The 26,712-nt window shown below is 46.0% G+C and overlaps 1 protein-coding gene across 1 annotated transcript in view; it reads right to left on the bottom strand.

Moving 5' to 3' along the window:
* Positions 1-26,712, bottom strand: part of LOC103363465 (pleckstrin homology domain-containing family A member 7-like) — a 74,657-nt gene that overhangs the window by 41,370 nt on the left and 6,575 nt on the right. Inside the window, exon 4 of the mRNA XM_008290243.1 lies at positions 554-637. Within this exon, the coding sequence (XP_008288465.1) occupies positions 554-637 (84 nt within the window). The remainder of the gene's footprint in view (positions 1-553; positions 638-26,712) is intronic.

Here is a 26,712-nt window from a genome sequence, read left to right on the forward strand (position 1 = left end):
GTAGCCCTGTGATAGACTGGTTACCTGTCCAGGTGAACCTGCCTTCACCCTGAGTCAGCTGGGATAGGCTCCGCCCCCCATGACCCTGGTGAGGAATAAGCGTTGGACAGATGATGTATGGATGGGACCTAATACTGGTATAATGAAGTCAGATGGTTAGAAGCATGTGTAGGCTTCAGTTCTTCCATTCGGGAAACACTCTAAAGAACTCAGTGGAAAAGCTTCTGGTGCCGTGTGAGCGCCGTTATGACACCATGACAGCAGTGAGTACGTTTAGTTTGGTTTAACAATCGCCCATCCTTTGGAGCTCTGACTATGAATGCACCTCATTTTCCTGTTGAACAGTTAACTGAAAGTCGACTGTTTAGACTCTTCTCGTTTGTGCAGAATACACGTCCTCCCACCCCTCTCATGATACGCTTAAAGGAGAGTGAAAAAGGGAAAGTGAAGGGCCTTTTCCCAGTCAGTTTATGGACTCCCATCACACAGTCTTGCACCAACTTCTCTGCACATTCAGGCACACAGTGGAGTTCACCTGAGAAGACCAGCTCACCTGTCTTGTAGCGTGTACTCTGTGTTGTCAGGGGAAATCTGTCCAGTCACGGGATGCCGGAACGATGTAGCTCTCAGGCTGTGGCTGCAGGAGAGGGGAGGAAACAACAGCAAGGGAGAGAAGGAAATGAGTACCAAGTCATTAATCATTTTCCTGCCCGATCAACTCCCTGCACATCTGCGTCTCTGCGCTTCTGTGCGGCTGCTGGATGCAAAACCGCAGGAAAGTTTCTCAGCTCACGACGACGCCTCAGTTAACAGTACGAAAAATCCATAGTAGCACTTCAGTGAACCACAGCTCATATTCTTTTACACAAAGTGTAGGACTCAGCACTATCCCTGAGCCATCCCAACAGGCTTTATTGATTTCAATTAGATGGGGCCATTCATTGCTCTAACTAGAGCATAAACGCATGTTACTGTCACATGACGCCGGCGCCGAGAGGATTGAAATTTCACAACATGACTGTGATTGTATTCGCTGTTCTCCGAGGTGTTGCTATATGTGACTGAGATTTGAGCTATTTCATTCCACAACAAAATAGAAAAAAATCCAGGAAATATTTGGTCATGTCAGTAATATTCACTCGGTTTAAATCTGTGTGTCTAAACTAAACGGACACGCTGTCGCCCTGAACCAGCCTTTGGTCATTCAAACTGTACTCTGATGATACTTCTCGTGCTTTAATCTTATTTGTCCATCTTTTCATCTAACAATCACGGTGGGCTAAACTCCAATCGTTCACTGTGTTAAGCGTCTCTGTTTAGTTTTGGTTCCTCAGTGCTAACATCCATTATCCCCTCAAGCTGTGACACATCCTGTAAAACGCTGCTGGCTCATGAATCTTTTGTTTCTCTTGTTTTGGAGGCACATGAGTAGTTTTAAAGACGCATATTCTGTTGAAGTATTTTTTATTTTTTTAAGTAATTTGCATCACATTTTATTGTACTAACATGTAGCAGCAAAGAGGTGTTTGAGCTTCCTACTCATACGTAGCCGAGGCTGTCGGTCGCAGTGTAAGGACAACATACATTAAGTCTAGAAGACTGGAGGCATTAATACATTTAAGTACAAAATGATGCTTTCAAGTCTTCCTTTTGCTAGTGATTATTTAATTTCCCCTGACCCTCTCTTCTTTCCTCTTATCACCACCATGCACACTATTCCTCCACAGTAGCTGAGAAACACTGAGCGCAGGCCTGCAATGAAAACACAAAGTAAATACTGCTGTGCAGAGGCTGGATGCACTGCTGCTGCTGCTGCTTCATAAAAATGCACCCAGGCACAGATAAACAAACGGCTGAGATAAACATGTTGACACTATCCTCACTTAAAGTGTGCCGAGAGTAAATAAATGACTATATATCAAGCAGTAAGGGGTGAATCCTCTGAAGGACAGCTGCTGCTACAAGGTGCTAGAAGGCTGCAGAAGGATACGAGCAGAAGGTGGTTCCTCGCTGCATCGCTGTGAAGCAAAGGGAGGGGAAGCAAACCGAGCGGGGAGGAAAGATTTATGAGTTGACATTTCAACAAAGTTCAGAGGGAATGATGCAATTCTGCACAGACAGAAAACATAACATCAAAAAATAAATACACATGCATTCATGGCTGTGTGTACATCACACACATATGCACCGACACACAAGCAGAACCAGGCCCGGCTCGTTCCCACTAACAACTCATAATGTGCTGAACTACGCCGGGCACACACAGCACTGCACCAGCCTCCCCTGTTAATTAGGAATCTGCATTCTTTGAGGCTTTTGTTTCAGCCGCATTATTTCTGAACTATTTGTCATGGAATTTGCAGCATCCCCAGTTAGCGTACAAACACTGCAGCACAGAAGGTCTATTTGTTTGCCGAAAACTAGTTTCCATTAGAGCTTGTGACAGCGCTGTCCCGAAGGGGAACACACACTCCTGCTGCACAAGAGCGACCACAGTGCCTGGTAGACTATGTAGTGGAGGAACAGCTTTGCTGTCAGTTAGATGTGGTTGCAAGCCACAAGTACGGGGTCATGACTCAACATCACACAAGACCTTATTTGAAATGATCAACAAAACTTTTTTAAAAATCACATTGCAGTGGTGTCAAAAGATGATTTAATTTAAATCCGCTCTCCTCCCAAGTTTCCAAATGTTGTCATACAGCAGTGCTGCTGCACACATTATACTGTGGATAATAGTTTATTGGTTTAAACATATCTCCCCTTCAGTAGAAACACTGTCACGGTGCACAATAACACTTATGTCAACAGTTAGTCACAAATCATCGGCAGCATGTTACAGTGTGCAGGACCGTGAGCCATCGGGTCAGCAGGGTTTCTGTTTCCGGCAGGCCAGATAAAGAAGATAAACGACGACTGGCAGAGAGCGAGGAGACGTCTCCTTAAAGCCCAGTTTAACCCCAGCTCCAAAATCTGGTGACTACAAATTAAAAGGAACTGTTTCGTAAACCGAACTTGATCCAAATGAGTTCTGTTACATCAGCTGAACCGAGTTAGACGTAAAGTAACTTAACGACCTGAGAACAGAGTCTCGCTTTTGAGTTCAGTTAAAACCTCTTTAAGGAATGTGTAGAACCAGCAGCACTGCAACCCAATTCATCAGAGCATGCTCTCGCTCTCTCGCTCGCTCGCTCGCTGCTGCAACAACTGCAGTCCCCGTCCCCGGCTCAGCCCTGGCATGCCATACACACTTTTTTTTTCAGCAAAAAAAAGAGGCTCAGGGTAATTCCTGTCCAACTCAAGTGTTAAGTCTTCACAGCAGGGGCATCAGGGGCAAAGCTCTGTGGGCTGAACACCCCTCTCTCTCTCTCTCTCTCTCTCTCTCTCTCTCTGTAAAAACACACCGAGGCTCCAAACTGCTCCACATCTACTGCAAGACAGAGATCACACCATCCATCCCCTACAGTCCATACTCCTGCATCTTATTACAAAACTTAGGAAGGAACCCCAGGAGAAGAAAGAGAATTCCCCAAACTGTTCCCACTACCAGCCCAGATCTCTTCTAACTACACACTGTGGCCTACGCACACACAGTGAACATAGTCACCTGTCATGAGATTGTGGCTCATCATGAATCAGCTGCTGGACTCGCCGTGGTGCTGCAGGTCATGGAAATCCTCTCGGCATTGTTGTGGCAGGTGGAAGACGCAGAGAGTGTCTCTCATAGCAGCTGGTATCCACACAGACCCGAGTAAAGTGGAGCCAGCCGGATGTGGGCTGAAGGGGGAGCTCTTCATCTCCACTTTCTCCTGCTTCAGTGTGCTGCCTGACTTCCACTCCTGCTGGGTGGACGGTAAAAGATCTGTCTCCCACCCACGAGAGGAGTGCCTCACTGGCTTATCAGATCCTCCTCCCTTTGCATTTTCTTCTCTCCACCTCTACCTCCCGCTTTCTCAGAAACGAGTCTGAAGAAGAAATGTGACGTAGCCGCTGTTGAAGGGGGTGGAAGTAGCGTGCCTCAGTCGCCAGTGTGGTCACGGGAAAAATATCACACTGGTGTGAGGTTGCTGTCAAAATAACGGGTCTGTCTGATGGGTTCTGGTCAGTGTTTGTCTGCTTGTGTCCTCTGAGGGGCAGCGTTGCAGCTACAGGACAGAAGATGTTTTGCTTTTTCACAGTGAGATAATCTCCTTCTATTGGCCAAGTCATTCTCGTTCTGCGATACTGATTTGTGGCTCTATGTAGGTTTTTAGAGGCAACTTCATGAAACGATGAGCAGGAGGGACTCTTAAACACACATCAGCGTCAGTCGACAACATTCATCCTAAACACAAGATAAAACAGATTTATACTAATATACTAATACTGCAACTTGTTCTTGGGCCCCTTCAAGGGCACCTCAAGGTGTCTCCGTTTGAAGTCCTGGTTTAACAGTAACACCGACCTGTAACCTCTGCTAGTTGAACCTAATCCTGGGGAATGCAGACCAAAGAACAGGTGGTACCAGCACACTGTAAGCCAACGTTAAGTCCTGAATCTGACAGACAACAGGGATGGAGGACTGTCTAAGTTTACAGTTTCACCTCTCGTTTTCATTTACACATAATTTAGAAACCACATAGTTCAATGACTCTTCTTTTAGATTTAAATTTAAATACATTCAGACAATGTGGTACATTAAAAATGAAGACAGAGCGGTACAGAATCAAGAGCTCTCGTGTTGAGAGCTCTTGATTCTCATAGCGTCTGTGTTCAGTGCTGTGAATACAGGCAAGAAGAAAAGCCTCTTGTCTCTCTCCATGTGGCCTTCACATGAAGTGTTGCAGTGTCAATGTGGTGTCTGAAAACTCTGGAAGAGTCATGTGGGGCGCCAGATGCCAAGAGAAAGCACGAATGGCTGTTATTTCTGCTACTTTCTATGTTTCCCTGTGGACGGGACACAGCGGAGTCGTGCCGTCCTAAGAAGAGAGTTAAGTCACACTCGCTCTGTGTGTGTCGTAATCCAAGATTATTCCTTGTATGTTTTGGCAGCCAATCTGACGGCTTGGCCACGCCAACACGAGTCCCTCCCTTTGAAACTGTCTGCATTTTATAAACAGTCGGAAACTGACCTCCTGCAGAAGTGCAGTCTGGAGCCTTCAGCCCCAAAAACCAGAGGATTCAAAACAAAATATTATATTCATATTTTGCCTAATATGTGGTTGTTTTGCTGCAACACCTTGCATGGTGGTTAGCACCGTTAGCACCTCGCAGCTAGAAGGTCGCCGGTTGGCGTCCCGGTGAGGACACCCGGGATCTTCCTGCGTGGAGTCTCCATGTTCTCCCCGTGCAGCGTGGGTTCTCTCCGGGTTCTCCGGCTTCCTCCCACAGTCCACAAACATGCTGAGGTTAATTGGTGATTGTAAATTGTCCGTAGGTGTAAATGTGAGTGTGCTTGGTTGTCTGTCTCTAAGTGTAGCCCTGTGATGGACTGGTTACCTGTCCAGGTGAACCTGCCTTCACCCTGAGTCAGCTGGGATAGGCTCCGCCCCCCATGACCCTAGTGAGGACTAAGGTTTAGAGATGATGGATGGATGTGGTTGTTTTACTTCAACTCAGTGTGTTGTGTTTCCTGATGTTGCTTCTCTGCTGTCTGTTAATCTGCTCCTGTGGGTCTGTGGTGGCCTCACAGTGAATAATAATAATAATAATAATATAATATATAATAATCAACCTGCCGACAGCTCATTGGTGCCATTCAGTGTGTTTTACTGTGCTAACAGAGCTAACAGTTGTGGATTATTTTTGTGTTGGTTCTCATGTACACGACCTTCTGGTGTCAAATGAAACATGACAGCATGTTTGACTGACATGTCTGTGTTGGTCTGAGATGCTGTAGCTCATAGAGCACCTTCAAATGCTGAAATTAACAAATTTATTTTAATTAACCACTGGAAGGAATATGTGCAAAATATGTGTTGGTATTCGTTATAGACGTTTATACTAAGTTAAATACATTTTCTGATAAGTTGACATATTTTTGGTTCCAAATGTCCCTCTTTTTATATTTAAAAAAATCTTCAAAAGTAAAAACAATTCTTGAGACCTACACCAAACGGCCTGGAGTCAAAAAGACCCCAAAAGCCCTGAATAGGGTTAAATGTCGCACTGCAACTTATGCAAGCTACCAACACAACAAACCTGATACGCCTGAAACAGATCATAGAAAAAGCAGGACCATGTGAGAAACGTCTATTTTTGTACAACTCCATCAGCGCCTCTTTTCTTTTATCTTTATACGCATGCTCAACAGAAGCAGTGTCGTAGATGTTGATGTGGTTGCTCAGGCTGCCGCTGACTCGTGGAGACGAATCTACAACAGAAATGGATCTTTAAAGTCACTCTGGTATAATAAATGTCCCACAGTAGTCTGCATTTGACCTCAAATTCTAACTCTGAGTGAAGGAAAACATGAATCAATGCTCTGCAGTTCTACTAATCACAAGATAACAGCAATCATTTAATTTGGTCGGGCTGCTGACTTAATTTCCCGACCAACGCAATTAGCCATAATGAATGTATCATTAATTTCAGCAAGTTGTTTGTGCGCTGATGATATGCTTCTGTGGGGTCTAAAGTTAAAGATAAAAGCAAATCAAAGAAGGGATGCATATATGCACACACGGCAGGCCAAACGATGTGCCACTGACTGCTAGTGGCCTCTGCTGTGACCGTCACGTCTGTGCATCCCCCAGGCGACGTGAATGTGTTACCGCGTGTGACAGGACGTTACATCACGACACAGAGATATCATAGGCCTTCAGAAACGCCCTGTAGCATCCCAAGCCTTGGAGGCAAAAAATAATTAAGCCTTAATAACAGCAGCCTGTGCACAGTCTCCAGAAGCAGGGAGCCATTAAGCAGATAAGCATTCTGCAGCAGGATTTCCACATGTTGACTGACCTTTATCAGTTTCATAGAGGAGCGCTGCAGCCGCCTCGCTCAGCCTCATTTCCCTGACATTTGTGGAAGAATTATCTTGGCAGTCCCTCCAAAGAGTTATTGGGAGATTCCACCGTGATTCAGTATGGAGATGAGGGGAAACCAGCTTAGCACCGACTGACTGGATTTTCCCTCTCATTGCACTCATTCACGACTATCATCATCATCATCTTCATTGTTTAGAAACGCAGCAGCGAGTTGAGTTGACAGTATGAGACGGCGATTACAGCCCTGCTGAAAGACAGCGACACGTTCATGCAGGATAAATGAAACAGGAAAACCTTGGTTCAGCTCTGCTTTTATGGAGCTTGTAGTCATCCAGAGAACCACTCGAGCAGCACTGGGCGCAGACAGGCTGGAACAGGCCCGGTGCAGAGCAGAAACAGGTGCAGAGACTTGAACTTCTGTCACACAAAAAGGACTGGCAGAAATTGAAAGAGCTGTCATCTTATTAGCATTCGGCACACACAGTTCTGACACAGCACATTTCATTGCAGTCACAACTGTCCTTTAGGCCGAGCTGTTCCAAAACATGAGCAAGGCGACGGTTAGTTGTGCGACAGTGAATGGAAGAGAAGCCTCTGCTGGACCAGCAGTAACGAATCACGATGCACGGAAACACTGTCTTCACCAACACAATTACCAAAAAGAAGCATTGCTTTGAGTGAAAATGTTGACGTTGCTAACCGCTAACCGCCCACAAAATAAAACCTTTTAACTAAAAACAGATGCTGCCCATCGGTTACATCTCATTTCATGCCTGCCAAATTGGAAATTATGTTTTTCCAAGGAGACAGAAAAAAACCTTTCTGAGGGTTTACCTCCAGTGTTCAGACACAGACGTCACAAAGACCAATGAGCCCACATTACCGCTCCTACAGGGATGCTGTGCTCTCTGTTGCATTGCTCGTTACAAGCTGCAAGTGTTCCAGCGGCTGTCTGGATGGAAGAGAACGTGATGTAGGCATGTAGGAGTGAAGAACTACGGGACTGTAGGCACTTCAGCGTCCTCCTTTGCTCCACTGGCACAAATTTAGCTGACTGATAAATATTTATAAGGGGTGATTTCAAGTTATCCATCACAGAAATTGTGGTTTTATAACGCCTCCAGCCCCAACAATAAAAATGGTTTCCAGAAGCACTTATCTCTGGGATCGATCGTGACAGCGATATGCTGTGACAAAGAAGAAAGTTGGGAAGTTTTCTGGAGCAGCCATTGCTCAGGCAGTAAATCAATGAAGGGTCCCTGCAGCATGTAGTCAATATTTAATACCACTGATTTATCCAGCACCTTACCTGCTGAATATTGATGATCCAGAGCAAAGACAATTCACCGTTACTTCAGGTCTTCATTTGTGCTAACAAGACTTGTCAGAATTTGGCTTCTCCTAAGGTCTTCATGCAATTAATGCTCTTTTTCATTGGCTGGGTGTTCGTGTTCAGTTTGTTTCATAAAAACATGTTCAGAATGATTCGCTTCATTTCTTTATTCAGTTATCGTAACTTAATCTGTTTCATTAATGTTTTGTACGGTGGCCGACGGGGGCAAATGACGTGGACGTACACAACCGAGCTGCACGTGAATGAGTTGCGTCAACAGAAACGCGCTGCGAAAAGAAAATGCTGCATATCCAGTCGCACAATGGAAGTGCCCCAGGCCTCTAGGGGCAGTAGTGAGCCTTTCATCTGAGAGGCAGACAACGGTGAGCGAGACAGTTAACGCTAGTTGAGGGAAAATCTGTATAAAAAGGTGTTTGTTCTCTGGTCTCCATGGATAAACATAATAACAGAGAGAACAGGGAGACACCACTTCAGCACCCAAATAATCACAGTGACTGAAAAGCTAAAGACTTAAACACTGCCCCCAGAGGCCTGTGAGTGGATATGCAGCGTTTTTTTCTTTTGCAGGCAGTCAGTGTTTTACCACCGTCTCTGTGTTCTCTCTGTTATTATGTTCATCCATGGAGAGAATACAAACCTTTTTATACAGATTTTCCCTCAACTAACGTTAAGTGTCTCACTCACCGTTGTCTGCCTCTCACTACTGCCCCTAGAGGCCTGGGGCACTTCCGTTGTGTGACTGGATATGCAGCGTTTTCCTTTTGCAGTGCGTTTCTGTTCATGCAACGCATTCACGTGCAGCTCGTTTGTGTCTATGCACGTCGGCCCCCGTAGTCTGGGGGTCTATCTTAGGATTGTACCCAATAAAGCAGGAGGACATGGGACTCATATGGCTGATATGTGCACTTCAATATTTGTCTATTTATCATAAGTCATATTTTCATTACATTGCTGAATGTTATCTACAATGTTCGTCATGTAGGGCAGGCTCAGTCCAAACCTGGGTGTTCTGTAGGACCGCCTGAGGAGCAGCCACAGCAGGAACAGATCGGCAAGTATTTTGGTTCTTGTATTTTCTCCTTTAAAGTGACTGACACGGCCCTTTTTCTCTCTTTCCTTTTCAAGGTTTAATTTACTTAACTCTGACTAACTTGGTGTTTCTCACCGAGGAAAATGCGATTGAAAAACCCAATAATAACCTAAAATCTACAGTGGATTTCTATCCACCTGACCAACTGAGTAAAAGCGGTAAATCTAAGAGTTCTCAGTAAGAAAGAGTGAGATGCTCGTCTCTACTGTAGTTAGGATTAATCTGATGTATTATATAGAAATCTTTCATGTTGTAATTGTAAGCATTGCAGACACATAGCTGGTTTGAGTTTTTTTGACACTTTATCTAACCTGACAAATCTCTTCTTGGAGCAGCGGAAAGCTGCGGGAGAGAGGATTTTGCAAAGCAAACGTCTCTTACAGAGACAAAAACACACAATCAGCAAAAGCATCACAACCTGACGGTGCAAAAGAGATGTGATACAGTCTGCAAGCACATCAGAGGATGTGGCGGGTCTCAAGCCGTAGTTTCACACGGATGCTGTCAGCGGAGTTCATCTACTGACAACAAATAAACCCTCACATGTCTCTGGGATCTGACACGATAAGCCAAACGGAAACTAATCAAATCTTTGAAATGAGGATAGCCGATATCTCCTTTCTCTCGTGCCTCTGTATTTCTCCCAATGAGATCAGCACATCAATAGGGGAGGTTCAAAGGCGTTCTGCAGTGCAGTCCTTCACCAACACACACACCAACACGTGCACACCTCCAGAGCAGTCGGGCTTTATCATCAAAGCTGTGAGCCGCCTCACATAAAGAGCTCCAGAGCACGAGGAGTCACTTGCCTTGGAAAGCTGAGGTTAATGAGAAGTAACATATCGACCTCTGTTCCCCCGAGGCTCCATGACTGTGACACGTAGCATTCAGCCGCTGCAGGTCAGAGGGAGATGTTCACCAGTGACATCCCCTCAAGGAGGAATTAGACCATGAAAGTTGAAGCTCAGACAGACTATCACAGTGAACCCAGCTGCAAAGTGAAAACTATACACATCAGCACTCAGCAGGACAACACCGGCAGCTGCTCGTCCTCTGTTACCGTCCTGTATGGAATATATACAGTACAGCAAGGATTCCCCCACAGGCTGAGTCTGCAGCTTCAAGAAGATAAACACGCTAGCTGGTGTTAAAAACATTATCTGACCAAAACATTTTAAATCATTCTGAGAGAGGCAGATGAGAGTTTATGTTTTCTGTATGAGAACAAAAACTGTTCACATATTAGTTCACAGCAACAGAACAATATTAAAAACATCCATCATCATCTCTACACCTTCATCCTCACCAGGGTCATGGGGGGCGGAGTCTATCCCAGCTGACTCAGGGTGAAGGCAGGTTCACCTGGACAGGTAACCAGTCTATCACAGGGCTACACTTAGAGACAGACAACCAAGCACACTCACATTCGCACCTACGGACAATTTACAATCACCAATTAACCTCAGCATGTTTGTGGACTGTGGGAGGAAGCCGGAGAACCCGGAGAGAACCCACGCTGCACGGGGAGAACATGGAGACTCCACGCAGGAAGATCCCGGGTGTCCTCACTGGGACGCGAACCAGTGACCTTCTAGCTGTGAGGCCACGATGCTAACCACTGATCCACCTGCAGCCCATATTAAAAACACTTACACACAAAAAAAAAAAAACAAGAACAGAGAATTTAATTTGAATCATATATTAGATATTTCTCAACTATCACGTTACAGGCTTTCCTTTGGAAAACCTTATCTGTGTTTCTGGATGCGTGTCCATCTTCCTGTCGTTGTCATGTACAAGACGACTCGTGTAATTTAGCCAGTAAAGTGTGACTTTGCTTTTCTGGCCATTTGTTAGAGACGTTTCACCGTGTAGAGCCTGAAGGTCAGACTGTACCGGTGCTGACGGGTTCACAGTACCATGCTCATCTTTCTTTATACTGATGTGATGCAGCATCTTTAAGATAAACAGCATCAAATTTATCATCAAACTATAATGTCAATCAATAAGTGCGCTTTATTGAGAAGGCTTTGCAGCAGATAAACCTCAGCACGCTGTAGATGTATCCCAGGCAAGCCAGTCAGGAAGCAGACGGACGTCGTGGTGCATTCAAATGATCCCAGGTCAAGTAAAAGGCAGCCGGTCCTGACGAAGGAGATCTCGACTGACTCTGACTGTCAGATGCAAATGCACAGTCAACGTGATGAGAATGAAGCAGGCTAACAACTGCCGGCTAGCACAGCAGAATGAATGATCAGCAAAAGTTCCTAATTAGAATTAATTTCATCAAATGCATGTAATTATGTTCCAACTAACCCAGAATGATTTCTTCACACTGACACAACTCTACTCCTGCTGACAGGTGATGATGGGTACAGCAGATGTGAAGGCTTTCTACGACATCTTTCTGTAAAACAATGCAATCGGGATGGAGTGTGGCACATTTGGCACTCTAATGAGACAAGACTGCTAGACATCGAGTGTCACAAAAGATAGATGTCAAACCCAAACTACCAACCAGGAGTTTCCCCTTCAGACGACCAACCAACACGTCCACAAAGAGATCCTGCAGCGTTTGCTTTGTCCAGAGCAGAGGCAGAGTTGTGTCAGGACCAGTGGAGGCTGCTTCACCATGACAACGCGCTTGGTCACAACATCCGGCAGGTCCTGACTGAGAAGAACATCTCTGTGCTGGAGCAACCTCCCTACTCACCCCACCTGGCTCTGTGGGGTTGATTCCTCTTCCCCAAGCTCAAGGGGGTCATCAAGGAGACCCGTTTAGAAGACGTGGACGACATCATGATGGCTGTGAGGACGGAGCTGAGAGGATCCTGGAGGAATCCTTCCAGGAGTGCATGGCGGCGTGAAGGCAGAGAAGACTGGGGGAGTGGCTTAGACTCCAGGGGGATTACTGGGAGGGGAACACTGGTAGTTTGTAGTTTGGATTTGAAATCTATCTTTTGTGACACCAGTCCTAGAACATTTCTGATATTAATATATGAATATTGTTACTGTGGCTCCACGTGTCAGACCAACTTCACACAGTTCGTCTCCGCTGCAGAGATTCGTGGAAACAAGGAGTTGCACAAAACAGCGAATGGGTTTAATGGCGACAAGCAGCATGAGCTCCTTGCAGCTTTTCAAAATAAAAGTAGAGTCATTTTAGCCGATTGTTGAAGCTTGACTGAAGGTGACCGTTGAAATTAGCCACCTGGAACGGCATTCTTCTACCTGCACTAGGGATCTATACTCAGGGATACTCGCTCACCAGCACACCCTGTAACACACACTGGTCTGTTTTTACATGTGGAGCCTGACATCAGTGACGCTGTTATCTGTATTAATTTAATGTGGATCACCATGAGGATGACAACGGGTCATTTTGATTTGATGTTGAGGCGTACTTATTCAAACTTGAGTCCACAGATGAGAAATCAACTGGAAGAAAAGACATGGAGGATGTAGGCAAAGGCAGAAAGACAGGAGCATCCTGAACGAGCCTCAGGAAGCTGGTGGTGCTGATCACTGCTCTGCTCAGGAGCAAAACTGTTGTTCGACACGTGTTGATGCCAAACTTGCAACTAGGGAATCTGCAGCTTTGATAGACATCACGATGCTGGAGATCAAAGTCAGATGGAAGACAAGACCAAAACCAGGAAGACTAAACACTCTCCATACGATAAATATAAAGCCCTTTTATGTGATGGACTACAGTATGTTTTACCTGGCACAGCAAACAAGGTGGCAATACATGTTCATAATTTACTACGATGCAAAATTACAACAGTGTGGTCACTTTCAGTCAGACTTAAAAGTGTTTTAAAATGAATAGTGAAATCTGCTTGTTTGCACAGTTCCAGAGAGCTGTCCTATCTGCATCCTCGTTTCCACAAGAGCATGAAGTTAGCATGACAGTTAGAACCCCAAGAGCCACGTTAAGGCTGAAATAAACCAGTATCCTTCTTGAAGTAATCTAAAGAAAACTAGATCAATTGCTTTCTTCTATAACCTGAAGCTCCAACATCCCCGTAGCTAAAGGACACAGAACTGGAGCATCTGCTTGAGTTTTGCATCCTGTGCCTCAGCAGCTAAAGGCAGAGCCCAAACCACATCACAAAGCCAAACACAGCTAATCGCTTCGCTGTGCAATGTAGGACAGAAGGGGATGTGAAGTGTGGGGGAATGCGAAAGCTGAAAATCTCAGGCAGGAGATACACAAAAGGCTTGGGCAGGAAAAGGAGCGACAGACCGGTGGGACTGTTGAGCAGTGAGCGGTGGTGATAACAGTCATCTGTAGCTGAACCCAACAAACCAATATCATGACTTCAGGGCCCGACCGGTTCATCAGCTGCCCGATTAAATCAGCCGATTACAGCCCTTTTCAAACACTCACAATCAGCCGAAGTTTTTCAAAAATAATATTGTGTTCACACCAGACGCGAATTCATCGCGCTAGTCCCGCGTTACGCGCGTATTTGGACGCATGTGCACTGACTTTACTCGCTTCATTCGCGCGTATGAATCGCGTCAATCGCGCGTCAAAATTTGTGTCTGAATTCAAGTCATTGGCGCGACTGACGCGATCCAGACGCCGGATCCATGGGGCCCCCCAGTGACGCACACAGCTCGGGGAGTTCCTCCACCTTCTCCAGGATCTGCGCCTGGATGACGGCCGCTTCCAACACTGTTTTGGGCTGATCCGGACCCAGTTTGACTACCTGTTGGAGAGGATCGGTACCAGGATGTCCCTCCAGGACACTAACTACAGGCGCTCGCTGACATAGAGCCATGTTTCTTCCTCATCACATACAACAACACGGACGAGCGGCCCCAGCAGGAGCAAGCTGACCACAGCGACGAGGAGCCAGCGGAGGTTTATCCCGCTAGCATTGCGATAGCTAGCAGCTGGGCTCGCTAGCTGGCTAAGTTGAAGAGCAGCATTCTGGTGTGTGGACTGGAGGAGAGGGACAGCCCGTCTGCTGAGCTCTGAGATCTGCCCTGGACAGTAATGTGGCTGCTTATCTCCTGGGGTGAGTAAATCAATCAGTAATCACGGTGTAGTTGCAAAAATGAATGAAATAATCATGTTGTTGACGTCACCAGAGAATCTTAACGCTGATTGGCCATCGCGGCGCATCAGATCGCAAAAGTTAAGATTTTTCAACTTTCTCTTTAGACGCGCGTGACGTGGGTCAATCGCACCGCGGGACGTTTACTTGCGTCTAATCGCGTCTTCACATTGACTTTACATGTAAATCATTCAGTCATTTTACTCTGGTCTGGTGTGAACAGAACTGGGAAAAACGTGTCCCAGACATGAAAGATAACTGTAATGAAATGTATTGGTTTCAAATTCGTGGTGGGGACACGAAAAAGTTGAGTGAATGGTGTTCCAAGACACGAAACAGTAGATTAAATTTTGTGACTGTTTTACGTATTGCTGTGAGACTGGGTTGTCATAGATCATGTTTCATACAGAGAACCGTGTCAGAACTGTCCCAGCATGTTCCCTACAATAAAACTGACTCTGTGCTGGTAATGAAGACGCTGCATCGCTGCACATCCTTTTAACCATCTCCCAACATGGTGGATGTGCACATCCAAGTGAAGCACCTCCTGGTGCTGCCAGCGTTGCTCGACAGAATTTACACTGAGGCAGCTTGTCTTGAGTTCTGCAGTAATTCTGCAGCACAGATGACAGTCAGAGATGAATGCTTATCGTACTCAGCTGCCATTAAAATGTAAATAAAAAACGCTGAAGTGTGCAGAGTTGCCAAACAAAAGTGAAGAAACGTAGAGCTTGTTAAATCGGATCGTTTCCCTGATGAATGAAAAGACGGTGGAGGTGGGAGGGGGGCTTCACTTTATCTGAGGTCGAAGCGTAGCGCAGCAGAGCAGCTGTGAGTTCCTATTGTTGACTGGACCAATCAATCAGCATCACCCTCTAAGCAGACATACGCACCTTTCAAATGCAAATCAATGCAAATAAATCTTTTTATAAGGAGATCCATACAGCGAGTGGATCGACACGAGCGTGGCCTACCTGCAGGATCTCAGTGCTAGCCCCATGCAGCAGCAGTTCACGTGCACGAGGCTGATTCCGAGCATGTTTCTGTCTTCAAGCGCAGGAGAGCTGTCTGCGCCCAGGTTCTTAGCAAATGACGGATCTGCAGCATGAATCTGCCTGATTCAGCCAAAGTAAGACAATCTGTCACACTACATACACCCCTGAGCACACACACAGTCACAAATTGCATATGTTCATGGTCAGATTATCTGCCTGATCTGTAAACCCCATAATCCCACAACATCAAAAATAAATCAAGCATCCCCCCCCACCCAAAAAAAGAGCTCAAATTATAACAGACAAGCGCAGCATGAACGAGAAATCAGATCCAGAATTTCCAGTTCACAGCTCGTGTTGCACTTCAGGTCCGCTTCACGAGACAACAACAGAATATAGTTTAGTTATTAATGGGATTAGTGATAAACAGGTATGTAGCTGAGTCACTTATTGGTATGGCATTAGTGAAAGGCTGCACAAGCTGTAAGTAAATAGTGTAATAAAGCCCAACACACACGACAGAGCAGCTTGTTCTGTTCGTATGGGTGGCTCAATAGTTTTGCAAATAATAAAAATGTTCTTGAAAAAAACCTCTTTGAGAACCACATGTGATGGCACAACGGTTCCCACCTCTTTTATAAATCTTTATATTTATAAAAACCTATATTATTACGTAATAAACTAATGTGCTGTAATGTTAAATAAGAAGGACCCATCCTGGTCCAGACACAGTGTCCTCATGTTGCTGTCCTTTGTAATGCCCTTTACAATGTAGACAAACAAAACAGGACAGCCATAGCTGAATCTCATTGTGTCCTTTAGGATTACATTATCTGAACCAGGGTAATCCCTGTTTTCCAGTACATTTCGTGAAACCCGTGTCACTTGCCAGTGCTTTTGTCCAAAAGCCGAGGAGCAGATAAACAGCCACTGGATCCCCTAACAATCGGATTGGGCTAACCCTCACGCTGTGAAACATGTCTAAATCCCTCTCACAATCGTGTCAGAGACGTTATTATGTCATCCCACCGCTAAATACCCCCCACCTAGTCATCCACACACAAGCAACCACACATATAGAAAAAGACATTTAGAATTGGGGAGCTGTTGTCAGTGGCAGTGGAGGAATGTATCCGACATGCAGAAAAACCTGCTGTTCAGATCCTTGATTACATTTAGCTCTGCTTTCGGATTTGCTACGCTGGTAATGGCAAAGTGATTCCATCTAAGCAACAACAGAAGCTACTGTATGAGGGCAAAAAAAGGTTAGTTTGGTAAATTTTGCTGCAGAGAATCGTGGCCCTGAGGGTGTCCGAGCTTGTTCAGCACAGAGCACATTTCACTGCAGCAGGTCTGTCTTCACAACGGTGCACCTTGTGTCTATAACATATTATCAGTGGAGGAGAACAGACACTTCTAATCAAGACTCCAACACCTTCTTCTCACATTGCCTCCTTTGCAGGACATCAGCAGCCTGTTTGTGTGTGTCAGCGTGTGCACATGTGCTCAGACTGGCTCCAGGCTCGCAGGGATCTCTCTCCTGCAGCTCTCGTTACAGAATGTGAGCGAACAGTCGCAGAGTAAAAGCAGCCACTGAACACACTCCCACTGGGGAGTTGCATTACACTGATGCACAGGGTTAAGACAACACAGCTACTCCACGACTGCAGTGCTCAGTGGCGTTGAGCAACACCCAGGCACCGCACACAGAGGCCCCAGTGGCCCAAAAACACACGGCAGTATGCAAACTGAGTTTTTCTAATATGACTGTCTTGTTACATTACGACAGCGCGGACGGCTTCGTGTCTGGTCTGCATAAACATGCTGCACGCAGAGTCGGACCATCAGTTCCCTCTGAAGTGTCCTCTCTTCTTTATCTGGTGTTTGTCATAAACTACCTGATCACCACGTTGCATGATTCAGACACTGGCTACTGCTATCTGAAGCCCCCTCGCGTGCGTCCCTGTTGTCTGCTGAAGCAGGCAGACCATCACATTATCATCTCAACAAGAGAATTAAACTGATGGATCAAATAAATTAGGTGAGGTTCCACTTGGCTGCCGGAGGGTAAGTGAATTTAAAGGCTATTTTTAGCCCTCTGTATCCTCCGAGTGGGGAAAGCTTGCAGGGTAGCTTAGTAGCCTTCTTTAAAGTCGGGCATCAGTGCAGGAGGAAGGGCCACATCTGGTGCACAGCTATAAAACTCTTACTGGCCAACAGGATCATGATTCCACCAGAACAGTCCCTTCCCTGGAATGTCGATCCCACTCACAGAGGCTGATCTAAATCACTGTCTGGGGGGATTTTAAAAGGTCACGGTCTTAATAATACACAGGGAATGCACTCCCTTTTAAACTATTTTAACCTTCTGTTAGGTATCATCATTATGTCTATTCTTAGAAGAATTAAGTCTCCCTGGAAATGTTCAGTATGTCCGCGGTTCAGGAGAGGTCGCCTGCTTTCTCTGATGCTTTAACCACGGCTCTTCTGTCCACTGCACCTATTTTAGGTGTCATCTGCTAGACTGAAGCGGTCCAGCCATCGAATCAAAGATATGACCTCTGCATCAGGTGAGCATGCAAATGAAGCACTCTGGCTTTTGGCCGCGTTTCACCCCCGTAGGAGTGAACCGGGAGGGATGAGCAGGGCTGGGTGTGACCGTTCTGCTCTGAACATTACTGTGTGAACTAAACGTTAAATCACATGTTCACCACCCTGAGTAGAACCAGACCAAGTTTACACTGACAATTATGTAATTCATTAAAAACAGAGCACTGCACAAGGCCGGACCAAACCCACGAGAGGCACATTGGCGTTAGTTTAGCGTGAGCTATGTTGTAAATGTGGCTATATATACACCGGAGTGAAAACATTATCGATTCCAAGCTCGCCCAAACTGTCTCCCTCTCTTATTTGCTGATCACAGGTGAAATTCTGCGGTCTGGTGTTTACAGCCGGCTGCCGATGTGGCTGAGAGCGCAGCAGGAGGGCTGACCGGTGAGGGAGTATATGCAGGAATGATAAATAGGCTAAGTAACCTTATCGCTGCGGCTGACATCCAGACTCTGACAGAATGATAATAAGCTTGATGTATTTCGCACAGATCTACGGAACAAACGGCTGGATCTGTAGCGTGTCCTATCCCTATCAGAAACTACACAACCAACCAGAGAGTAGCTTAAAAAAAACAGTAGGTTGTAAGTTCACATACCTGGTGAGTCCCTGGACTTAAAGCCTGCTAATGTGAAGCAGCAGCAGCAGCACATGTAGTCGGCTCGATTCAAAGTCGAAATTTTAACCTCTATCCTGACTAAACACTTTAAGTTTTAAGTCAACACAAAAGCACCATACAGTCAGGAAAATGGATGACTAAAGCATCCACCAGCCAGTGCACGGGAAAAGTGTAAAACACAGCAGATGTATGTGTGAGTCTGTATATATAACATATATCTCTGTGGGTCTGTTCTGTGTGTGGGCTGAGCCCTAATGGCTGAGCGGTCCCATGTAAACAAGTACATTCCTTTGAAAAGTCTATCTCTGCTTCTCTGAGAAATGGGATGGACTGCATCAAGTCATCCCCACATTATCCAGCATGTATATTATAATCAGCCTGAGAGATCACGGTTCTGCTGACATCAACACAGCGATCAGTGACCTGTGATCATGAGGCACTGCAGTGAGTTTCTCTCTCTCCATCTGTCTTCCCATTTCTTTAAAGCCTGCTCCATTAGGACACACTGAGACGTGCACTCTCCACAGAGCGATCCAAAGATTTAGGTAAAACTGACGACATTCACTTTCCAGCACGAATCCCCCTGCCTGCACCTGTACTTTGTACAAATACTTAAAGGCATGCAGTGAAAATCTCTTGCAGCTGCTGGAGAGCTTCAGCAGACACACCTCCTGAGCAGCTACGTAGCAGCGCAATCCCACATATGTGTAAGGAGAGGTGCTGGCATACACACCTGTGCGTCGCCCCGTACACCGGCTGCCTCTTGTAAGGGACGCGTGAGGTTGGTTGTCCTGGCTGGCCCAACATGTCAGCTGCAGGTCTGTGCTGTGCTGTGCTGTGCTGTGCTGTGCTGTGCTGTGCTGTGCTCGGTGCTGCCCTGTGTGTGTGTGTGCACTTCTCTCAGCTGGTAGTGCTGCTGCTGCTGCTGCTGCTGCTGCTGCTGCTGCTGCTGACGTCCTCCGCTGAGCACCGTGGCGTCAATTCATTCAAAACATCCTCTTTCCCGCCTCTCCCCGCGTCGGGCTGCTTTAGGTGGAGCTAAAAATACATGCAATCACTGAACTGTCCCCCGTCTGTGACGCCGGCGGGCTCGTGATTGGTGTTATTAAGGCCGAGTCAACCTCACCAATAAATCACGTAAGAGGCCCCAAAGCGCCAAAGTAAAACCGCAGGTACGAAGCATTAGCCGTAACCCATATATTCATAATCTCTTCCCTTCTGGTTCTCTCCCGGTAGTGGCACTCTCTCCCTCCTCACCTCTCCTCTCCTCTAATGTATGCTTTCCTCAGCACAGCTCTGCCGGCTGAGCATTTCCCTGAACTGGACGCTCTCTCTGCTCCATTCTCTCTGCAGTCATGCGGGCAGGACACAGCAGAGGAGAGGGGAGGAAGGAGGAAGGAAGGAGGAAGGAAGGAAGGAAGGAAGGAGGGAAGGAAGGAAGGATGGAGGAGGAACTACACTAAAGAAAACAGTAAAGCTGAACTGATGAGGGAGGGATAGCAGGAAAGTGAGAGAATCTGCATCACAACTTGCATAATGATTAACTCCATTATACTGTGTGCTATACTATATTTGGTACGATGACATGATGAACAGAAGAACGTGAAACCATCAGTATATAGATTTAAAATCTGCAAACTCTATTAATAGTAGCTAAAAATGATCTTTCCAGTATTTTTGATGAAGATATGATCTTGAAAGCAAAGCAGCTTCTCCTGTTTTTTGTCCTATCACACATTGCATTGTAGTACAGCAGCATCCAACAGGACTCTGGTAAACCGCTTTAAGAGAAAATGCTGCATAAACAGCCAGATCTGAGGAACTGGGGGGAGGAGGGGAGTTGATCAGACATTAGACAACATGAGGAATGGAAGTGAACGCTGGGCTGTGACCCAACAGCTGAAGAGACTGATGACTACGCCTCCCTACAAACGTCTTCTATCAGCTAATAAGGGGCGCTGGGGGGGTTTAGCTGAAAAACATTTCCTGCACAGGGAGCTCACACTGACAATACCTACACATGGACACGCAGCCAGAGCATCCACCTGCTGTTGCCCTCATTCCCAGAGTTTCATCCTCTGCTGCTCTCTCTCTTGATTCATCTATGCCCTGCTTCACATCTCATTAGCATACCCCAGGAGTGGAAGGCACTCGCGCTGCCAGTGAAGACCTCTTCAGCGCCGTGGAGATGATAGCAATCTGACAGATGTTTGGATTTGATCACCACCAATAGCCATTTGAACTGTGCACTGGCTCTCTTCAAGTAATTAATTTTACCGCTTTGAAAAAAAAAACTACATACAAACCAGTCGACGTGTAAAACAGCCGCAAGGATTAAAGATAGAAAGCAGATCAGTTTGATGGTTTTTGAACTGAAGAGAAAATGGAAATAGCAGCTTAGCGCAAAGTCAAAGAAAATATGAAAAGAAAACATATTCAGCAGATACACACACATTTACATTTTCAACAACTTGTGAAATATGATTGTTTTAGATCAAACAATGGAACATACAGGAGTTTAACAGGAATAATCCTCCCGTACTGTGTTAATAATCATATAACCCTTAAAGGGAGGAGGCCCCTGTGCACTCCTGGACAAACAGTCTCCTTCATTTCATCCTTTAAGTGCGTTTTTCTGTGTTTTAACATTTACTGAAGTGAAGGATCTGAATACTTCTTCACTACTCACACACGCAGCAGCACTGGAGAAACTGTTAAACTACTGAAACGAATCTGTGAAATTAATCAATTCAGTGCACTTAATTACATAAGTAAGAAAAAAACCACACAGCAACATGAACGAATTCATACAATAGAAGGCTGTATGCACATAAGGAAGAACAACAACAACTAGAATATGGTTTTTAATAGCAGACCGGGCCATTCTAAATGTAATATAACTGTGCTGAACAGCTTCATCGCTCACTGAGGACAGTCCCAGTATGTCCCTGACGGCTGTGGGTTCATCTCCCTGTGCATGTGGCTACTCACCAGTTAGAGATCAGAAGTCCAATTCAAAAGTCTCAAATGTCCAAATCTGTCCTGATCCTGAAGACAACCAACAACCTCTCTGCTCTCTGTGAACGTATGGAAGCTGAGCCCGTTACAAGTGTGTGCTGGGTGGGTGTGCTGGAGAGGACACAGCGAGGGGTGTCAGATAAAGTATAACTGCTGCTTCAGCCCTCTCTCTCTCTCTCTCTCTCTCTCTCTCTCTCTCTCTGTCTGTCTGTGCTCTCGATCACTCGGTACCGCTGCCAGTACTTACAGAACGTAGCTCTACTTAGCGTCTCTCGGGAGGAATAAAAAGATAACACGCTATTGTTCGGCCCCGACACGGAGGTTGATGAAAGAGGAAAGGGGACGGGCCCGACCCGCTGGAAACTTCTGAAGCCTTTCTGGTTACCACAGATGAGCAGCCGTCATCCCGCCGCGCTGTCCGGCAAAGTGCTGACCTTGGTCTCTGACTGCAACCAGAGCCTTCCGCCTCACCCGGAGTCCTCCTTATCGGATCACATCCCGGTTAGCCGGGGGGGAGACAGGGATGGAGGACGGAGAGCAGCGAGTCTCGGGCTGCTGCAGCGCCGGTTCAATAATCCACAGACAGACATATAGATAAGAGCAGAGGGCTGGTGAGGGCGGTGCAGGTCGATCCACGCCACGGACCGCCAAGTCAACACTCCTGCTTCACTCTGTAGCACCTACTCTCACTGTTGTCAGTCTGGGGGCCACAGAACAAAGTCAAACTGCCAGCAGTAACAACACAGTCTCAACAGAACCAATGTGATTCCTCCCAGTCCATCCAGTTAGCAAATCAGAAACCCATCCAGCCACTCCAAAGGCTGTGAAATGGACTGCAGGTCATAAAGCAACAGAGACACAGGATGCACTGACATGATCTAATCAGGACCAAAAGGATGGGAAAAAAAACAGGAACGGAGTGATATGACTATGAATGATTTGTACATTAATATATAATGTGGTATTCATGTTGTGTTCCTGTCGATGTGTGAGATGCCGTCAAACTGTCAGGAGACACAACAGCAGTATCTAGTGGCTACACACTGAACAGCACAACACCGCGACATGCACACGACAGACACCGACGCCTCAGTCGGATCAGAAATGTCCAAACAGAACACCGATATCAGCACTTATTTACCTCACACAACAGTTCAAGGTGACACCTGATGGCTTAATATAAAGATGCAGAACAAGGCGGGAAAACAGGAATTCATTGGCTCATGAATACAAAATTAGCCGTGCATCTCTGCACTAAAGCAAATTAAATTGGATCGGTTCGCAAGAAATCACACAGCTGTGTCGTCAATGTGTTCAATAAATGCTGCAGTGAGTGAAATTGCCCTGACCGCCACATCTGCTCCCAGCAGCGCCGGCCACAGCGGCCTTTTCATCCATCTTTTTCACACTCAATATTCCATTAATGGGGAAAGCAATTTTCAATCGAGTAGCCTAATCCACAATGAGAAACATTTTTCATTGCTCATACACTCAATCTGCTGCTGAACATAAGCTTATTGAAACGTTGGCTTTTTCAGCCCTCAGACGATGCACCTTAAGGAATATATAGGAAGTAAAACAAGAAGCGTGATTATTGCTACAAATCCTGTGATCAGGCCGTCAGATTAACCGGACAAATCCATTCTGATCTTCAAGGTGCTGCGATGAAAATAGGTGTGATTACAGATAAGTCGCATGCTGTCTGTCCTACGACTGTTTTTATTTTTTCCAGTCAGGACATTGCACCATTTAATGGTCTCGCATAACAATGGGCCACCGAGGAAGAGCAGTTAGATCGTTCACAAGCTGCTTTTGTTTTTTCTTGTTCTCTGATTGCTGCCTTAAAACGTACCTACAGCAAGTACAGCCGCTGCAGTAATGAATGTCCCGTATTATCATTCACATTTTTGTCTACTCAGTTCGCCAAACAAAGGTCACTTGTAGCTACAAACATCCATCCATCCATCATCTCTACACCTTAACCCTGACTAGAGTCATGGGGGGTTGGAGCCTATCCCAGCTGACTCAGGGTGAAGGCAGGTTCACCTGGACAGGTAACCAGTCTATCACAGGGCTACACTTAGAGACAGACAACCAAGCACACTCACATTCACACCTACGGACAATTTACAATCACCAATTAACCTCAGCATGTTTCTGGACTGTGGGAGGAAGCCGGAGAACCCGGAGAGAACCCACGCTGCACGGGGAGAACATGGAGACTCCACGCAGGAAGATCCCGGGTGTCCTCACCGGGACGCCAACCGACAACCTTGCTGCAAGGCGACGGTGCTAACCACCGCTCCACCAGCCACCCAGGTACGAACATTCCCTCCCTAAATAAACACCTGTCCCTTTAGCTGTCCAACACACCACGAGTCACCAGCTGGTCACTAACTTCACCTGGTTTGGGCAGGTAGTGTGCAAAGGGCTCATCCAAAGCTGAAAACAGCTGCCGGCTAACGCTGGAAATGATGAGAGCGGCGAGAGTAAAACCGAAGCAGTAAAACCGGCTAGAACATGAAAATGTTAAAACGCTTAACGAAGGTGAGAAGACTGCAAGGTTCTGTGTCATCCCAGGGTGATTAATCACCACGAGCAACAAGACCTTTTACATCGTTTTCTGAACCACTGGTATTATGTTTAATGTCATAATTAATAAGAAGAAGAATTCCAGCACATATATATATATATATATATATAGTAATATTAAATGATATTATTATTACATCCTTGATACTGGTAGTTGGCAGCAAGTTGGAGTTTTACAGTAAACTAGAAAACTTAAATACTCACAATGTCATTTACTAACTTACCAGATAATAATAATACTAATCATTTAAAGCCCCTGTACATTTCTCCTGACTTTTAAACCAAACACTGGAAATTGTTGAACTTAAAACCTCACAAAAAAAAACCTGGTTAGTTCTCAGATATGCCCTCCAGAAAGAGTTTCTCTTTTGAATACAACATCCATCTTTCACCTTCGTGGCTGCAAACTAATGAGTGGAGCTGTGAGCCGTCTGGTGGGATGAGGACGGTGTGGGACCTGCTCCTCTCTGCAGTGGCTCCAGTCACACTCTGACAGAATGCGGCAGAAACAACTGTCATCTGAATTCAATCAGAGCGGCGCTACAGAAACTCTTTCTTTCCTCCAGAGCAGTAGCTGAAATTACTCAGGTGCACAGCGTCCTTCTCTAACAACATGAAAAGGATGATGGATGACAGCAGACTATTGCGACATCTTTAGATTTCTGTGATGTGTTTTTGCATGCCAGTTAAATTCAGATTTGCCTTGCAATGCATAAAAGCAGTAATTTTACAAAGACCCAACTCAAGTTTCTCTGTGATAGCACCGTTAAAGCAGCATTACCTCGTCTCGGCCTGCCTCTCCTCCTTCTCCACACTGGAGGGCTGGAGCTCAGCCACCGCCTCTGTTTCCCGATCGGCCGACTCGGTCTTCCTGTGAAGGGGCAGACAGCTGCAGCAGCAGGTCCCCATCCCGGCTCGGGCATCTCCTCTGCCCTCTTTCTGCTCTGAGTCCTGCTGCTCCAGCTGTGACTTCTCAATCTGTGCTCAGGCTAATCTGGACAGTGAATGAGTTATTCTGAGATAATGTATATCATCACACAGTGCACACCTCAGGCCTGCAGCTCCTAATGTATTCACCCACTGCAGGTTCCCGGGTTAAATATTGCGAGTCCAAACAAAGCCTTGATGGAAAGCTTCCTGTCCGTAATGCAGCACAAACGTCCACTGTACCAAACACTAAATCTGCTCTTTGTTTCCGTCGCCTTGATTCAGTCCACTGCTCCATTTATAGGCCTGGACACAAGTGTACAGTTTGTATTGTTTTACTGTCACCAGCCTGGTAATAAGTCACCGTGGACATAATATCGACAGCGCAGCCCTGTTTAGAAAAACCCTCCGACCTCAAGTGAAGGTTCAAGCCGCCTCACGAGCAAGAAAAGAAGATGGATGCACAAACACAACAGCCTGAAAGGATTTAGACATGATACAAGGATATACTGATAATGACAGCAGTCGGTATAAATCACCCGACAGCAGAGGGCCGACCTGCTACATCACCAGCAGCCCTTTCGGCCATGAGTCCTAATATCAGTTTCAGTATCCCCGCACTGGCTGCTACAAATGACGTTAGCATGTTCACCGTTGCCATCTACTCAGGATTAATGAACCGTGCTTCAAGGCGAGCTTGTCTGTCTGAAGGACGCTGAGTGTTTTTAACGTCCCGTGTAGTTTGCATGCGTGTCAGTGAGAATGAGGAATGAAGCTCTCTCTCCGTCCTCCACACTAATCGGTGCTTTTCCTCTGTAACTGTAAATTACTGACAAAACAGCAATCCATCGTGCTGCTCCCTTCTTCACCTGCATGAAGCCTGTTCGCTCACCATTTTAATTCTCTGCACACCGACACGTGGTGCAATGACGGGAAGAGCAGTGCAACGAGCTGGCACCTCGTCAGCAGCCAGGACTTTGATGCTGCCATAACAATGACCAAGGGCCACATGTGTTTTCATTTGATAATTTGCTAATTTCACCAGCGTGTACAAATAAACTGCAGGATGGAGACGCCTCAGGGAACAGTATGAAAACATTTACCCAACAGCAGTCATAAGATTGCAGGTAGGAAATCAGTGGAACTCAACAAAGCAGCTCCTGCAACAAGATTGCAGGTATTTAGTCTTCTGACAGTCATTTTTGTCAAAATCGAGCTTCTTTACTTTTTAAAATTAAGCAGCAGCAGCAGCAGCAATCTGAGCCATCAAGATGTGTCTGTCAACAAAGACATGAAGGTGATCCAACAAATCACTGGACAGAAGGACAGCAGAATAGCCCGAAACAATGATAGATGTTGGAGACTTCACATAACTCAAAGTACAGGTCCACTGTGGTGCAACATCCACTCATGTGACACCTGAATATATCTGACCGTCACATTCCATCCAACACAAACTAAACTAGT

This window comes from Stegastes partitus, unplaced genomic scaffold, assembly GCF_000690725.1.
Source record: "Stegastes partitus isolate 25-593 unplaced genomic scaffold, Stegastes_partitus-1.0.2 Scaffold661, whole genome shotgun sequence".
Classification (NCBI taxonomy): domain Eukaryota; kingdom Metazoa; phylum Chordata; class Actinopteri; family Pomacentridae; genus Stegastes; species Stegastes partitus.